An 18,016-nucleotide genomic window follows, 5' to 3' on the forward strand; every position below is an offset into this window, starting at 1 on the left:
CAATTTGTCGCTGGTCAATCACAAGCCCAGATAAGAAACTGGGCTTGTGATGGCATCAGAAGTGGAGGGTGGTCTTGTGGGACTGAACCTCTTACCTGTGCTATGTGATGCTAGCTTGAGGTAGATAGTGTCAGAACTGAGTGGAATTCTGGATACCTTGTTGGTGTCCGAGAACTGCTTGTTGGTGTGGGGAAGTCTCCATACGCATGTCAGAATTGGGTCCAGGAACCTAAAAAGAACATCTCAGACCTGGGAATAGAAACTGCAGTTCTCCACAAACCCACCCCTCTTCCTTTCAGGCTGTCCTGGGCCAAATGCCAGGAACCACATTCAACTGGTTTGAGCCAGAGATATCAGTTTCCACAGACTCTTCTGGTGGGAGCTGCTGGGAAAGGCCTTTCTCAGGTCAGGGCCAGTTGCTGCCCAGATTCCATTCACTCCCACATATCGCAGTCTAAACCCTGCACAGATTCTGCTGAGAATCTCCTGTACCTGCTTTCTCCCAGTAGTGTGAAGTCAGGGACTCTGCTCTCATCATTTCCTAATGCATTCAGTCATCTTTCTGATGTTTCTCAGGCACCTACTGTGCGCCCTGGCCTGGTACTGAGGAGTCCCAGCCTAGCGTGGACAGCTAATATTAGGGTTGTGAGATCTATGCAGAAGTAAGCGGTGGCTTCTCTTTGACTTTTCTGCCCCATTGTTTCCTGTAAAACTCCTCTGATCTCTAAGCCTTACATCAGAATGTTAGGCACCTGTTGTCCCTTGGGCAGAGGAGACGTAGTAGAGCCTGCATCTAGAATCCAGTATAGGGTCTGGCTCAGGCATATTGGTTGGGTAGAATCAAAGGTGATGTCTTGCTCTCAGTTTTTTGTTTGTTTGTTTGTTTGTTTTTTTGGGTTTTTTTTTTTTTGCTCTCAGTTTAGATGATGGGAGCCCAGACCTCATAATACCAGGTAGGTGGGAGGGGGAGGAGGGAGGGCTGCAGGGGTGCACAGCATGAACCTAACTCCTAGGAGGTAGACAAGTAAAGAGAGGCCCCTCTCTAGCAGTCATGCTCTCTCTGCTCTAAGCCCAAGTGCCACGTCTGCCCCTAACATTTGTAGGCCTAAGGAAGAGCACAGATGAAGAGCCACCTACCGTGTAGCTAAATCTGTATAAAGTATAAGTTAATTATGAATGATCTAGACTTGCGTCACGATAAGCATACCTTCATAATAACCTGGAAGACGAGGTTTGAATTTAGACTTCTAGCATTCTTGGAAGTTCTGTGCTAGAATGTTCCGCAGTCTTGGTCCTCAGTCTACAGTCTGCTTCTCTTCCCTCTGGCAGAGCCACCTCATGAGGGGGTGGGTGTGTATTTATACAAAGGGCTGTGTATTTAAGCAAAGGACTTCGTGTGTATTTATAAACCCTGCAGCTCGCATATCCACGCTCCATCCCCCCAGCTCCCTGACAAATAGCTGCCCCTTGGTCACCTCTTGGGCCTGGGAGTGTGCGCACCAATGGCACAGTCGGTCCAGACCCAGACAAGAGAGGACGGAGAGTAGGCCTTGCAGGGAATCCTGAGGTGGTAGAAGGAGAAAGGGCACATCTTGGCCCGGCATTCCGTGGGGCTGACCATGGCGGGAGGGTCATGGCAGGGCTTTCTGAAGGGAGAGTCCAGGGCACTGACCCGCACCCTCTTGCAATGGGGTTTTCTAGGCTACAAGCTCTGATAACAAGGGCAGCTCCCTGGCACGCACCTGGCTCCTCCCTGTCAGCCCCACCCCGCGAGGCCAAGGACAGACAAGCAGACCAGTACAAAAGAAAAATACTGTTTATTCCACACAACTACACCAAGTGCTTCATCCCCATTCCTCCCTCCCCGCCCGTCACCCCAGCCCTTGGCAGGCTTTGCCCCATGTCGGGGTCAGAACCCCAGTGTCAGAGCCTGGCCGTAGGGGACAGGAAGGGAATCTAGGCAGAGGAAGGTGATAGGGTCCAAGGACATGAAAACGTGAGGGTCTCTCATTCCAAACTCAAGCGTGTTCCTCAATCGCGTGGGGCCAAATTCTTTCCTGGGCCCCCACTAGATGAAATGCCGTGGACAGTGCAGGCTCAAAGACCCCAGCTGATTCACTAGGCCATGGAAAGTTTTGGTCTTTCTTTCGCTTAAAACAATACCACACGCAAACAGATCATTTCTGTCCCTTCTCCTGCCTTTCCATGGCAAAGGGGCCATGAAGCTCTGGCTTCTGTCCAGAAAGGTGCATTCAAAACAAAAATTATATAAACTCCCTTCAGAGCCTGATGCTACCAGAAACAAAGCAAAAAACCCCCCTTGGGTACAGAGAGCTACTCCCGAGGACCCTACAGTGGGGGAGCAGGAGTAGGGACAGCAGGGCTGTGGGCTCTGCCTTGGGCCATTTCGGGGGGAGGGGGGCACTCTGCAGTGGGAATTCAGCCTGCAAAAATTCTGCCCCTGGTGTCATCCCTCCGAAAGACCTACCCATCCTTCCTGGAGAAGAGAAAACGGTTTCATCCTTAGCCCAGCCTCGGGAAGACAAATTTAGAAAAAGGAGGAGCTGAGAAAGCATGGCCGGGCCTAATTTAGACCAGAACTTCATTATCGCTTTCCTTTCCCAGACCAGGACAGATGGCATCCTCCTGCATATCTCCTGCCATGGACACACCCGGGATTATACGCTACTCCCAGGGCTCCAGCTGTGACCCACTTGTCTCTCCCAAAAAAGAAAGCATAGCTGAACACAAGTGTTCCAGGGCGACAAACCTGCCTCTCTGTAATTTGTTGGAGTGTGAGTCACTGAGGCCTTTACAAACTCCAGGACTTGAACTCTTCTGACGGCCAACTTGTTTACAGCGACCCTCCCAGGTGAGCTCCGCATCTCCCTGAGACAGAGCGGATAACCCTAAATCTGAGGGTGAAGGCCCCCCCCCCCCCCACCATGGGACACGGATTCTTTCCTGGGAGGCTGGGGCAGTTAAGGCGCTCGCCTGCTTCCTCACTCCCACCACACTCAGGGAGGCCTGGGGGGTCTGAACAGTGGGGCAGGGGCGGCGGTGTGTGTGTGTGTGTGTGGCAGTTTGACACAACTGTCCTCTCACTGGCGGGGCACCAAGAGGGTGGCCAATCTGCAATGTCGGGCTGGACACGGACCAGGAAACAACAGCAAGCCAGAGGAAGCTGGACGAGGAGGTGGCTCTGCATCCAGTGGGGGTGGGGACATGCCCTCGCCACCACGTCAGGGTGTGTCATGTTAGGGGCAGTGGTGGGCAGCTGCTGCAGACCCGGCCCTGTGACTGGTGGCCCTTTAGGGACAGTCTACACAGCAAGTCTAGGTTCATCTAAGCAAACCTCCTAGTGCTCCCCTGACCTCCCGGAGCAATATACTGAGTTCCAGGGACTGTCCAGCCACAGCGAGGCTGGGAAACTCACTTAGCAGCTTGGATGAGACGCCAGCCCTCAATGTGCCATAGCTGTCCTCTCTACAGGCGACACCCATCCTGCTTTGGGGGGTCTTCTTGACTCAGAGGAGCATGGGGCCGGGGGGATTGCTTGCACAAACACGTGGTCTAAGACTTTGGACAAAATAAGATTTCTCCTCCGGTATCCAAGGCTCAAAGTCACAAAGAAAATTAGAGTTAAGTCACCTTCCGCAAGAGACCTTCCTGGGCTGCCGTCAGCTCTTTCTGGTTGTTGGCCTTTTCCCCAGGGTCTTGCTGTCAGGTTTAGTGTTTCACTTGCCCCTTGTGAGAAGGCCCAGTACTGGGTTGGGGGTGAGTGGGAGGACAAGAGAAAGACAGTCAGATCCCTTCCCTCTTTTTTCTCCAGGTGCTGGGGAGAAACGATTGGAAGCTTGGGAAGCACGATTTTTCTAGGCCGCCAGTTCTTTATAAGCCTCACTGTTTAGTGGTGGGGGGAGAGCCATGGGCAGAAATTAGACTAAAATCTGGGAGGATGGGCTTATTTATTTAGTTCCCAACCTGCTGTAGACCTAGGTCAGCTCCTGGACAGCTAGAGTTCAAAGCTGCTTCCTTCCAACACGGGTCACACGTGAAAAGGTTCTGCTTTAGTGCAATTGCCCCCCAAAGGAATCAGGAAGAAATGGGAAAGGAGATCACATGTTCCGGCCCCAGGGCTGTGGGAACCTTCTGACCTTGAAGGCAAGGCAGACACTGAGCCTGACCTTCTGAGCAGCTCATCACACTTTTCGGAATTGTGCCTCTTGGGTCCTTTCGGGGACAGTGTGCCTGGGAGGTGAGGCTGTGGTTCCGCTGGACAAGCTGCTGTACCTGCCACGCTTACACAGAGGAGCAAAGGGGAAGAGAGGGTGGAGAGAGAGAATGCCATCAAAAACAAGAGCTAATGGCCAGGGGTCCTCAGAGGCTGCGGTGGCCCTGCCCCAAAGACGGAGAGTTTCTGGTTCCCAACCAGGACTCACCCTTTGAAAACCACATTAGCAAAGTGCTTCTTTAAGTGACACCACTTAAGGGAGGGGTCCCTTGGCGTGACCGGCCCCGAGAAGAGCCTGGAGTCCTCGGGTGGGCCCCTCCGCCCTCCCCAGGCTGTGAGATATGTGGAGGACAGGAGGGAGGCAGTGGACGCACATGCACACAGTGGACTCTCAAGACCCCGGACGAGCACAGCTGCCCGTGGACAGGTGCTGTCACGGCAGTGGCTGCAGCCAGGTGCCAAGGGAATAGTACAAAGTGCTGGAACGCAGGGCTGGGGGCCGAGCCCTAAGGAATCTGAAAGACATTCAGCTTGCTGGTGTTCTTGAGCGTCTGGCGCCGATTGCAGAACCAGACCCGCACGACCTCCCGGTCGTAGTTGAGCTCCTTAGCAATCTCGGTGATCTCTTGGCCTGTGGGCAGCGGGTTCTTCTCGAAGTAGGCATTCAGAGCCTCTATAGCCTGGGGGGTGAAGGAGGTGCGGCGTTTGCGTTTCTTGGAGGGCTCCCCTCCCACAAACTCCATCAGGTTCTGCTGCCCTTCCTGGTTCCGGAGTTCGGCTTCATTCAGCCACTTCTCCAGCACTGGCTTCAGCTTCTGGGCACTCTTGGGCGTGATGTCCAGCTTCTCGAACCTGTGGGTGACCCAAGACCCGGAAGGGACAGTGAGAATGTCCTACACCCCACACTGGGGAGTACTCTCCGCGAGGGGCTGCTCCTCTCAGGACCGGTGACACTGTACTCAGTGTTCCCCTCCCCAACCCCACCAAGACCACCCTGGCCCAGCCCAGCCCAAACTCCTCAGGCTGTCCTGGATCCCAGGTCATAACAGGGAGACCACTCCCATGGCCTTAGTTCAGTGGTGCAAGGATGACAGGGCAACTGCCCTATGAACAACTCCGGAACATTCACACCCAAATGAGTGGGGTCCTTGGAGAAGTTGTCTACAGAGGCCTTTAGAGATGGCACATGGATGTCTCAAGTGCCACAGTCCCCAATTCAGTCTCACATCAGCATCATCAAGTCAGACTACTCTTTCCAGCCAAGCCTAGATGCAACCACAGAACTGCCAACAGGGCACCTGGTCCAGCACTCTCACTTGTCTAATCCACGGGCTTGGCAGGAACTTTTTGGCCATCCCTGAGCCATGTGCTCATTCTTTTTGAGACCCTCCGCCCTCCTCTGTGGCTAGCACCAGAACCAGTCCATGCTGATATCCCTTTCTAGCCATGCCTTGGAGGAGGGAGAGATAAGAGCATAAGAGGGGGAGTAGGGGGGTCGTGGTTGAGAGCTAAGTCAGGACCGGAGGTCCCACTTTTGTGAGCAACTTCATAAGCTGTACTCCTTTCCCTGTAGGGTTCTGAATGGATTAGGGTCTCGGGGTCCCCCCACCAAAAGACCATATAAACGCTCAGGATTAGATAAACTTCAGAGGGCCTTCAGACGGATTAGATCAGTCTTTGGCTACTCTAGGTGTTCATGCCTAGGCTCAGAACAGCCCTCCTGGGCTGGAAGGAGGTAGAAGCAAGGGAGAACACAGAAAGGATCCATGCACCCGGGTCCCAGTGAGTGTCTAGTGACATCAGGTGTCTGAGCAGGCCTTGACTTTGTCCAGAGCAGCCTTACTCACCGGCAGATAGCTGACTGGCTGTAGGCTGGGCCTTCCGTGGCAGTCAGAGCCTGACCCACCTGAGTCTGCGTGAGGCCCAAGGACAGCCGTCGGATCTTAAAGTTCTTGGCAAACTCCCGGATCTCTTCCAAGTTGATTCCATCCTCATCCAGACTTGGGGTATGTGGCTCTGGGCCAGAGGAAGGGACCAGGGGTGAGTGTGTAAGACAGATGATACTATTGCTTATCTAGCTTATCACCTGGCCTGGTGAAATAGTGAGGGAGGAGGACATTTGACAAAAGCCCCATGTACCCTTAATCCCCTCATCACCCCTATTTCCAAAGCAAACAGGACTTGGGGGAAAGGAGCCTGGACTAACCTGTCTGGAAGTAGGGATCTATTTTCAAGTTCTTATAGCTCTAATGGCCGACCCTCCCCCGTTCTCCTTACTCCTTAGCCCCAAGCACACCTGCACACTTTAGCTATCTACATTCCTCAAGCACTAGGTGAGAGACCAAGGGAGAGACAGCCAATGGGTTGGCTTCTCAAAGGAGCAGCCTCCACTATCATCATGATTAGAATCCAGCTCAGCAGGACTGAGAATAAGAAAGCCAATCCCTGGCATCAGGCCTTTGCTCTTCCCCTTTGGACTCTAGAAAGTTTATTAAAGACAGCAGCATCTAAAGGTGCAGGGGTATCTGAATACATGCCTCTCCTCTCCTCTCCAACCTTTTCCGGGAGCCACTTACTGGATACCAACTGGCTGACAGTAGGGGTCTCAGAGCAGGTGATTGGAATGGGAGCAGAGGCAGACGGCTTGGCCGCTGGGGCGGGGCTGGTGATGACCACCGCAGGCTGGGGCACAGCTGGCGTGGGCTGGATGGGCTGTACCTAGGAGAAGAGAGCCAGTGAGTCCCTGGTCTCTGCATGGACCACAGGCAGGGCAAAATGGTCATGAAATCCTCACTCACCTGGCACACTCCTACCTGCGCCCCATCGCAAAGCAAGACTAGAAGCTACTTATTAGTACCCACCCAACAATAATGACCTCTGAAATAAGCACAGCAACATGGTGCACTAAGTTGAAGCCTCATAGTCAACTTAGGCAGCTCAGAGGCCCAGAAAGGTTCAGGACACATGGTCAAAGCTCCAACAAGTGTCTGCCCTTGAGATAACTGCTCTCAAATCTGTTCCCTCAAAGCAGAAATGTAAGACTGATTCTAGGGTCTTCCAGGCCCTGAATGTCCATTTAACAGGAAACTGGTAAGTGACTCCTGATATTTCCCTACAGTGAGATTCTGTGCAGCTATTAAAAAGAACATGGTAGGCAGCCCAGGTGGCCCAGTGGTTTAGCGCCGCCTTCAGCCCAGGGCGTGATCTTGGAGACCCGGGATAGAGTCCCACGTCAGGCTCCCTGCATGGAGCCTGCTTCTCCCTCTGCCTGGGTCTCTGTCTCTCTCACTCTGTGTCTCTCATGAATAAATAAATAAAATCTCTTTAAAAAAAGAAAAAGAAAAAGAACATGGTAAATCTCTTAATTACACACAAAGAGCTCTGGGTCACAGTGCTAAGTGGAAAAAAAAGGAAAGCAAAAACAGGTTTTATAGAACAATTCCTATAAAATATACACATGAATTTCCAGGAAAAAAAAATCTTGAGGAACATAAAGCAAGTTGCCAACAGATATCATCTCTGAAGGTAGAATTGGAAGGGATTTTTACTTTTTTCCATTATACATAATATTGGAATTTTTATAAAAATCACATATATTTATCAAGAGAAACTATAAATATATAAAATCAGTATTTTTAATATGATTTTTTAAAAGTAAACTCTCCCCCCAACATGGGGTTAGAACTCATGACCCTGAGATCAAGAGTCACATGCTCTACTGACTGGGTCAGCCAGGCGCCCTAGTATGATTTAAAAAAAAAAAAAAAAAAAAAGCTTTCTGGGGGGCAGCCCCAGTGCCCCAGTGGTTTAGCGCCGCGTTCAAAAAAAATTTAAAAAAACATAATAATAATAAAAGCTTCCTGGGGGGCCTGGGGGGCTCAGTAGGTTAAGTGTTTGCCTTCAGCTCAGGTCATGATCCCAGGGTTCTGGGATTGAGCCCTGAGTCAGACTCCCTGCTCAGGGCGAGTCTGCTTCTCCCTCTCCCTCTGCTCCTCCCGGCTTCTGCTCTCTCTCTTGCACTCTCTCGCTCTCTGTCTCTCAAATAAATAAAATCTTTAACAACAACAACAAAAGTTTCCTAAAAAGTGCAGATTTCTCTAGGATGGGTCCTATTCTGGGCTTCTACCTCTTGGGACCTATTAAGCCCATTCTCTCTTCATCCCCAGAGCCTTATTAACCTGAGGTCAGGGCTCCTCGTTTCTTGCCTAGAACCGTTTCAGTGGCTTCCTAGCAGGTTACAAGGACTCAAGTCTCGCTACAATTCAGTTCTTAGCTCTCCCTGGATAATAGGTAATTTCTTTCTTTCTTTCTTTTTCTTTTAAGGTAATTTCTTTTTTAAGTAGGCTCTAGCCCAGCTTAGAGCCCAACTCGGGGCTTGGACTCATGACCCTGAGATCAAGACCTGAGCTGAGATGAAGAGTCAGATGCTTAACCAACTGAGCCCCCCCAGGGACCCCCCCCACCCCACGTAGCTTCTTTTTAATACACATCTAGCCACTTCCCTGCTAAAGGCCCGTCCATGAGTCCCCACTATATACAATAATAGTGATAAAATAAAAGCATCGTTTTTTCAGTGCTTCCTGTGTACCAGGGGGTTAACTGTCTTATGTGTAATACGTCTGTTAACATTCATAACCTTCTAGCACACCTGAGTGGCTCAGTCAGTTAAGCATCTGCCTTTAGCTCAAGTTGTGATCCTGGGGTCCTGGGATAGAGCCCTGAATAGGGATCCCAGCTCTGTGGGGAGCCTGCTTCTCTGTCTTCCCCTGCTCTCGTTCTCTCTCTCAAATAAATAAATAAAATCTTTATTTATTAAAAAAAAACATTCATAACCTCTGATAATCTCCATCTTACAGATGAGGCTAAGAGGTTATTCACAAAGCCTGGAAGCAGCACACCACATTGGAGAGTCACGACCTCCGCATCACCTAAGAACTTGCTAGAAATGCAAATTCTTGGGCTCCACCCCAGACCTACTAAATAAGAAACTCTGGGGGTGTGGGGGGAATGTGTGTGTGTGCTGGGAATCTGCATTCCAAGTCCTCCAGGTGGTTCTGAGACCCACTCAAGTTTGGGAGCCCCTGCTCTGGCACATTGTAATTCCTAGTTATATAGAGGTAGACCCACTCTTCCATCCAATTCATCCCTTTAGATTAGTTCGACACCCCTTCTCTATGAGGTCTTGCTGAACTCCCCAGTCTGTCAAGAGCTCCCTTCTCTGGGTCCCCACAGCACCTTATCATGTCCTTATCATAGTCTCTGTCACGCTGGCTTGCAATTGCCTCCAGCGCCAGGCTACCTACGGCTAGGAAGGGCATCATCTTACTCATCTCTAGATCTTTAGCACCTGGAATCTAGTAGGCACTCAAAACTGCTCCTGCAATGAACAAAGAAAGGAAAATTCAAAGCCACAGTGCATAGTGCAGGAGTGAAGTGGGAGGGCTGGAAAATAACCTCCTGGGGCTTTTCTGGCAGTTTGTTCATCCTGGAGCTAATGGAGGCTCAGTTTCCTTTGACCACCTCCCTGGCCTTCTCAGCATGGCACTGGCCTCTGCGGGGACATACACGTGTTTTTGGTGTGTGGGGTGGGAGTGGGTGTGGGGGGGTGCTCTTTCCCTGGACAGAGTATGTGGGGAGTTGCTTGGGCCTTCACTTTGGGGAGGTACTCTGTTTCCCAGGGACTTCAGAAGATAATCTTGTCCTGCTCTGGAGTCTTGAGGGAGGCAGCCCATGCCAGACAGCACTGCCTGACCCCCACTGCCCCACCCCTGCCCTCGCCCCAACCCAGCCCTTGTACCTCGCTCTTAGCAGGGGACTCAGGCGTGCTTGCCTTCCGGACAGCCACAGGTGGAGGCAGGGGGCTGCTGGCCAGGGTTGCAATCACCTGGCCCTGGGCATTCAACAACAGCTGGGGTGTCACAGCCTGGACCTGCAGGCTCTGGGCTGGTGCTGGGGCTGCCACGCTAGCCGAGTTCACTACCCACGGAAGCGCTCCAATAACCTGGGGGGAAACAACGCAGGGACCCCAGGGGTGAGGCCAGTGTCTGGTTCTGTCCCTTGCCCAAATCCCCACACTGGCAGGGAAGGGACTTAACTCATTTAACCCTCCTGGACCTCAATTTCCTCATCAATAGAGAAAAGGGTTCATACTCTAGGAGCTGCTTCCTTCAATCTATCTCTAGAGCGGTGGTGGAGCAAGAATAGGTCTGCACGTGATTCGCACAGCCGTGGACGTGAATCCCTGCCCTACCTTAATTTCTCTGAGCCTCAGCCTTCTCCCCTGTAAAACGGGCGTGAAAATCTCCACCTAATAGACCCGCACTCAAAATGAGGGGAGATAATGTGCGAGAAAGCGCCTAACACAGAGCCTGGCCACAAAGTGGGTGCTCCACCAATGAAAACCCCCAACTAGAAGTGAGCACCTGCAGGGCATGGTGGTGGCTACACCCCTGCCTGGGCTCAGCATCCGCAGAGAGCTGCCACACAAGAGGTGCGACCAGCAGCTTGACACTCTGGTCCAGCTCCTGGGGCCCTGAGCTCGAGTCCTGGCCCTCTGGGCAGCGTCTCCACGGCCCCCACCCCTCAGCCCTGGCTTTGACCACTTGCCTGTCCCTGAGCGTTGGTGAGGATCTGACTGCTGATCCCCGGCATGCTGGGAATGGCGTTGGCAATGACCGGAGTGGTAGTGAGGGAGCCTAGGATCTGGGTCTGTCCCCCGAGGGAAGCAGCACTGATCTGCGGGGGGAGAGAGAGCCTTGCTCAGAGGCCTACGGGCCAGAAGGAGCCCAAGGCTGGGAGGGGAAGGCTGAGTGCTCTTGGGGGGGGGGGCAAGGGGGGGGAGCCAGGTGCTGGGTGGATGTGAATGGGGGACCGGTGGGGCTCTGGCCAATGTTCCAGGCCCAGCCTGGCAGGACGGAAAACCCAGGCCCGGGGCGGCTGATGTGACTCTAGCCACGTCCCCGGGCTCCCCTGCCACGCGGGGCGTGGGCCTCGGGCTCCTCGCAGCTGCAGCTCCCAGGCTGCCATCCGCAGGCGTCACCCCCCTCCGGGCCGGTGCAGCGGGTGCAGCGGGAGCAGCGGGTCGGTTCCCGGAGCACTGGCCCGGCCTCTGGCCTCTGGGCGCAGGTGGTCGGCGCTGGTGGGGCGGGCGGGCGCGGGGGGCCCGGGGCGAGCCCTCGGGGCGGCAGCCCGGGCAGGGGCCCCAGCCCCGCCGCCTCCCCGCGGGGCCCGTCGCGGCCCTGGCCCGACCTCGGGGCTGCGGCTTACGATTCCCGGGCTCAAGGCGAAGCCCGCAGGCTGCACGGCGATCTGCGGGGGCGCGTCCACCGGCTTGGGCGCGGCGGCGGCGGCGGGGGGCTGCGGCAGGAGCGCGGGCGCCGTCTGCAGCAGCGGCTGCGGCTGGAAGAGCGGCTGGGGCTGGGCCGCGGGCCGCGGCTGGGCGGGCGGGGCGGCCGGGACGGCGGGCGCGGGGGCCGGGAGCGCGGCGTTGAGCACGGCGGCTGCTGCGGAGCAAGGCAGAGACACGGCGCTCACCCGCCTGGCCGGGCCGGGCGGCTCCATCCCAAGGGGCCTGGCCCGCGGGGCAGGGCGGGGAGCGAGCGGGGCGGCGTCCTGGGGCGTCCGGGGGCAGCTCGGGCGGCGGCATCTCATCCCCCCCGGGGCCGGGAGCTGTCGAGGTCCGGAGGTCCGGAGCCGAAGCCGAGTCTTGCGTCCTTGCAGGAGGCCTTGCAGGAGGCCGGCGGGGGCGGGCTCGGGCGCGGGGCCCGGGGGCGGGGGCACGGGGCGTCCGGGTTGGCCGAAGTCAGACAGGCCTGCGGCGCCGGCACGAGCCGGGCCTAGAGTCCCGAGGTGGTGCGGCCGCTCCGAGGCCGTGGCCGTGGCCGGGCCCGCGACACCGGGTCCACACTGCAGGGCGGGCTGTCGCCCCGCGGGGCGGCGGGTTCTGAGTCCAGCATGGCAAGCGCGGGCGCAGGGGCGGCGTATAGGGCGGTGGGGGCCTGCTGCCGTCCTGGGGAGAGCTGCCGTTACCTTGCAGACCGGCTAAAGGTGGCTTGAAAACGCCCCCCGTGGGAGAAGCAGCTGTCAGTCCGGGGAGGGCGGCCACGGTTGCCGTAGGAATTGTCCACACGGCCAGCCCCTGCTGACCAGCCACTTGACCTGCAATACTGATGGGGATAAGAAGAGGTTGAGTAACTGCCCCTGCCGGAACCATAACTCCTGTCAGAACTGTGGCTAAGTTTTCCTGAGTCAAGACCTGCAAAAGCAAACAAGATTTCAAAAAAGAAAAGAAAAAAATAAAAAAAATCAACATCGACAGCGCAAACACCGGGTCTCTGAGACCCGGTCGAGCACAAACAAAGCATTCTGAGGGCCGTGGGGGAGCGGCGGCCGGAGGGGGGGAGAGACCCGCCCCAGCCCCAGCCCCAGCCCCAGCCCCAGCGGAGGCCCAGCCCTGGGGGTGCCTTCAGAGAAGCTGCCAGGGGAGACAGGGCCTGGCCCGGCTCCCGGGACAGCAAGGGGGCACAGGCCTTTCTCCCACCGCGGTCCGTCGCCTCCTAGGCCTTTCCTTGGCCTCTGCCTTTCCCACGGGACCGGGAAGCAGGGGCAGGGCCCATACAGAGGCCCGCGGGATGCTCTGATGGGGGGTGATGGGGGGCTACCCCCGCCAGGGGCCTTGCAGGTCTGCACTTGTAGCCAAGGGCCACGGGGAGCTCAGCAGGGCGGGGGCAGGAGGTGGGGGGGCTTGCAGGCAGCTCCTGGCTGTGCTGGGGCTGCCCCCGGCTCTAAATGAGGACTCTGAGCCCCGCATTAACTCTTCCAGGCATCCACCGGAGGGTACCAGGCTCACTGAGTCCTGAGATAAGTGGAAACGCCGGTGGCCTTAAAGAGTTAATGTTATCTCTACAACCCTTGCTGGACCCAAGGACGGGACTTGGCAAACACACATCTAATCTTCCCAAGGGGACCGGATCTGGGGTGGGGAGAGGCCAGAGGTGCCTAGGAGGACATTCTCCCCTTCAAGCCGCACCCCCTTCCCTGTTCTGCCCGTGAAACTCCCAGATCCCACGGCCACCCCACGTTGGCCATCCCACGTTTTGCTTCCAGCCCCAGGGCCCTCTGTTCAGCTCTCTGGGTGGCCCTTACCTGGGGGGCAGCTTGTACAGCCAGTGGTGTCAGGGTCTGCGATGCCTGAGGCTGGCTCGGGGCTTGGCTGAAGGTGGCAACAGCGGGGGCAGGACTCGGAGGGATCCCCGGGAGAGACTTCACTTCATGTGGCATTGAGAGAAAGGACAAGGAGTGAGCCTGGTATGAGTGGAGGGGTCACCAGATAGAGCAGCTCGTTGCAGCTTGAGGTGGCAACTCTCAGCCTCACATTGTATTTCTGCATAACCCAAGGCCAATCACTGGCCTTCCCAGGTCCCGGAGACACTTCCCAAATGTTACAGGTAGAGGGAACGGGAGGCTGGGGAGCCCTGTGCCAGACCTGCAAGGGGGGTAACCTTCTTCCCACATCTAGCTGGAGAATATGCAGGCCTGTGCACAGTTGGCTCTCGGTCGCTCCTTTCCTGACTCCACAGGACACGGTGACCTATCACATAATCAGTAGAAGGGTCCAAAGTGAACGACTGTCAGGCCAGAAAGGAGCTAGAATGGATGGGAGCAACTTCCCTTGGCTCCAGCGCCTGAACCATTGTCCGCACCTGGAGGCAGGTGCTGGCTGGGGGAAGGCTACAAGGACTCCCAGAGGGCCAAGTCCTTGAAGTGACAATCCCTGAAAACTGGACAGGTCTTTGCCCCACTCCGGAACACAGGGGCACTCCAGGCTGGGCAGGTGTTCTCTGCCGGTGCCTGAGGTCTGAAGTCCGGATGAGAAGCTTCACTGAGCTTCTAAAGGAACTTCCCATGAACCAGAGCTTTTCGCCCAGGCTATAGCTTCCTCTTGCTCCCCCGATTTAGCCAGGTATTGGGGACCCCTGCAAGGAAACCTCTTCAAAGCCACACAACAATGAGGAGGGGGTTATTATATAATACAGGGTGAGACTATGTATTGGGTGACTGAGGTTAGACCAGACTGGCGGCCTCTTAATACTGGCTGGGCATAGATTTCCAGGCCCTAACCTAGGATGACCGAATCGGAATATCCGGGAGTGGAGGCCAGCGACCTCTCCTCTCTCTTCTTTTAAGCTCATTTGTGATACAGCACACAGCCAGAGTGGGAACCACTGAATTAGATGACCTTCCAACCCTGCATTCCCAGCTTCTGTTTTAATCTGAAAAGGCAGCAACCTAACTCAGGACCGTAATGTTTACAGTATATAATGAAAAAAAAAAATCCAATTGTTTAAGGAATTAAAGAGACAAACAGGCAATAACTAAAGCCTTCTAAAATTCAAACAGAAAACAAAATGGTAGGTTCATCTCCCCAGGAGGGGAAAGACAATCCTATTAAAAAAAAAAAAAAAAATCAGAGGATATATGGATAGATACTCTGAATCTATGAAAAATTTAAAAAATATTTTGCTTGGCAAAGTTTTATGCAATCGAAAAAAAGGAAAGCGGGAAAATGGGTATGTGATGAATATGAATGAGAAAAGCTTACCATCTAAAGGAGATAATCATTTTATTAGGATTTATTTCTGAAGTAGGACCCAGGGCCCAAGGGTTTGCATACATTTAGGGCTTTTGTCACTTCTGCGAGACTGCTTTTCAGAAAGACTGAGCCAATTCACAGAACCATCAATAATGTACCTATTTCTCCACAGTGCCACCCACTTGAGGTTTTATCACTGTTTATTTTTCTGGCTTAACAGGCAAGTGGTACCTTATAGCCAATTACTTGTCCTCTCATGATGTGGGACTCTATCTCATTGACAGATTTTGTATTTTTCCATGTGATGACTTCTCCTATGTACACAACTGATTTCTCTTCAAAAGGAATTCTGGTGGACTACACCTCAAAGGAAAAAAAATCTTCAAAGGACCAGTACAAAGACACACAAAGCAGCACCAGTTATGACAATGAAAAACCAGACAGTTTGACAATAGCCAAAACCAGAATCAGGTGTGTGAATCTATGTCAATAAAGGAAATGGCCATAGAAATAATATGGTGATAAGTGTCCTACTATTGTCTACCTTTGGTGGCCACAACTATAAAAATACATACTCGTGAGGCACCTGGGTGGCTCCGTGGTTGAGCATCTGCCTTGGGCTCAGGTCGTGATCCCAGGGTCCTTGGATCAAGTCCCACATAGGGCTCCCCGCAGGGAGCCTGCTTCTGCTTCTACCTCTACCTGTGTCTCTGCCTCTCTCTCTGCCTCTCATGAATAAATAAAATCTTTTAAAAAAAGTACGTATTTGTGACAAGGACTTGGGTAGTAATTTAGAGTGATAGAAATCACTAGATCTTTTTCATCCTGAAAAAGTTTCCCAATACTGGGACACCTGGGTGGCTCAGCAGTTGGGTGGCTGCCTTCAGCTCAGGTCATGATCCTGGGATCTGGGATCGAGTCCCGCATCGGGCTCCCCGCATGGAGTCCACTTCTCCCTCTGCCTGTGTCTCTGCCTCTCTCTCTCTCTGTGTGTCTCTCACGAATACCAAAAAAAAAAAAAAAAGTTCCCATTACTTAGTTTTGTTTTAAGAGGAAACTCTTCTCAGTATTATATATCTAGAAAGACGGCAAGGCCACAGTCTAAGTTGGCAGCTTCTTAGGAGGTACTGCCAAAATACCTCCCTTACCTTCTTGATGATAACTAAAATTCCTTTACAGAGAATAGGACTTTCGTGAAAGGCTTCAGAATACAAACCTCTGGAAGGAGAAGCACACTACCATGAACACTCATGCTAAGATATAAATAGCTGATTCAGGATCCGTTCCTGAGAGCAGTTTGAACAAGGAACAGAATTAAGGCACCAGAAGAAATGAGATACAGAAGATGAGTAAAAATGGATGAGGCACCTGGGTGGCTCAGTCAGTTAAGTGTCCGCCTCTTGATTTCAGCTCAGGTCCTGATCTCAGGGTCATGGGATTGGGCCCCACATCGGGCTCCGTGATGAGCGTGAGCCTGTTTAAGACTCTCTCTCCCTCTGCCCCCTCCCCTACCTCCCTCTTTAAAAAAAAAAAAAAAGAAAAAAAAGTAAAAACGGAAATCAGGACACTGTGGATAAACTTACAAAACCTCCCAAATTTTCTGAAAAGGGGCCCCATCCCCACCACGGAAAGGAATCAGAAGGGTGGTCAGATGTAAAATCCCTTTTGCTGTCTGCTCTCCAGGGCACTGCCCCCCAGGAGGTGATGCCCATCCTGGCCTGAACACAGAGCAGAGCATTTCCAGGCTAGGGGGACATGGTCATGGGTTCTGCCATTCCTTCATTCAAAAGGAGAAAGAATAACTGTGGGTTATTAGGGTCTCAAATGAATCTGCATACTGATTTGCAGGTAGAATAAGGGATGTGAGGTCTTGCACTTTCTTATTAGGGAGTTGCTGTTTCCCAAAAGCCTCATTAGCTCTCTTCTTGCCTCCTCCTTTGGCCCACCCCCACCAGCCCAGATCTCCAATCTAGGGAAGGGGAGATAAGCAGAAGGCCAGGGGAGATGAACCATGGAATCTGAGGGGCCTGATTAGGGAGGTCCCAGGTTTCTAGCAAAAGATGTCTATGCTGCAAGGTTATCAATGAGAAGAGTCCAGGAAAGGGTGCCCCACGGCCGGCCAGAGAGGCATGCCTGGCACCAGTCCTAGCCTCTAGAACAGCCCTGGTTGTGTCGCAGCTATGCTGCAGGGTAATTAGGAGAGATGCTGCGAGTGGATCATCTCTCTCCGTTCCCCATACAGGAGAATCACACTCTTGCCCTATAGTTGCCTTTAGAGGACAGCACAAGTAAGACCACCAGGCTTGACTCACATCAGCCCAGCTGGGATTCTGGAAGGTCCTACCTAACCCACACCCTCAGTCCAGGGTAGGTAACATGCCCTCTTCTCCCCAGTTGTTGGGACCTCCCAGATCTACCACCAAAGGTACTGAGTCAGAAGGACTGTCAGGATCCTAAAGGTCTAGTCCTCTCTGCATTGGGCCCAATGGTCTGGCTTAGACCAGGAGCCCTCCCTCCCTGAGGTTAATTCAATCCCCTCAACTGAGCGTTGCCATTCTCTTCCCACCTCACCCTGACCCCTCCCAGTACAGATGTGGAAGTGATCGAAACCAGATCTAGAGTTCCAGGGCCAACGAGGGCAGGACAGCCCTAGGAGCTGAGCAAGAAGTCTGGCTGTGGCAGAGGCTGTCCAGTGGACAGGAAGCCAACAAGACCTTAAGGCTGGCTACCTAGGCCCCAGGGATTCATGCCAACTCTCTGAGGAGCCAGAGAAAGGGACACAGGTAGACCAATGCCAGATGGGAACGATGGCCTCGTACCAGTTGCCTCTGTAGAGGAGTCCGGGTTGTCTGGCCCAGCCTCACCAGCTGGTTCACTGGCTTCACCAGGGCCTCTGCTCTGGGAGCCCTCGGCAGCCACACCCTCCAGTCCTTTGCCCTCCTCCTCGGCAGAGATCTGGGCATCCACTCCAACCTCCAGCACGCGGATGGTCTCGTGGCCTGACATCACGATGACCTGCAAACAGAGGACAGGGGGCTCTGCTGGTGGGGAGCGGCCAGTCTAGCTCCTGGGGAGCAGAGCTCTGGGTATGGCTGGGGAGAGAGGAGAGGGCACCTCAAGATGCGGACCTCCTGGGCACCTGGGTGGCTCAGCGGTTTAGCACTGCCTTCAGCCCAGGGCATGATCCTGGA

General features: G+C 53.9%; 1 protein-coding gene across 4 annotated transcripts in view; it reads right to left on the reverse strand.

The window, feature by feature from the left end:
- Positions 1–1,798: 1,798 nt before the first annotated feature.
- Positions 1,799–18,016, reverse strand: part of POU6F1 (POU class 6 homeobox 1) — a 29,255-nt gene continuing 13,037 nt past the window's right edge. For 2 of the 4 annotated variants that reach the window (XM_041736375.1, XM_041736374.1), the window contains exons 3-11: positions 17,645–17,840; positions 13,379–13,500; positions 12,263–12,488; positions 11,501–11,736; positions 10,841–10,969; positions 10,032–10,235; positions 6,811–6,952; positions 6,082–6,250; positions 1,799–5,086 (exon numbers count right to left, since the gene is read on the reverse strand). In XM_041736375.1, the coding sequence (XP_041592309.1) occupies positions 4,741–5,086; positions 6,082–6,250; positions 6,811–6,952; positions 10,032–10,235; positions 10,841–10,969; positions 11,501–11,736; positions 12,263–12,488; positions 13,379–13,500; positions 17,645–17,840 (1,770 nt within the window). In that variant the 3' untranslated portion in view covers positions 1,799–4,740. The remainder of the gene's footprint in view (positions 5,087–6,081; positions 6,251–6,810; positions 6,953–10,031; positions 10,236–10,840; positions 10,970–11,500; positions 11,737–12,262; positions 12,489–13,378; positions 13,501–17,644; positions 17,841–18,016) is intronic. The other 2 variants (XM_041736376.1, XM_041736377.1) reach the window with 2 other exon arrangements.

Source organism: Vulpes lagopus, chromosome 21, assembly GCF_018345385.1.
Source record: "Vulpes lagopus strain Blue_001 chromosome 21, ASM1834538v1, whole genome shotgun sequence".
Lineage (NCBI taxonomy): Eukaryota > Metazoa > Chordata > Mammalia > Carnivora > Canidae > Vulpes > Vulpes lagopus.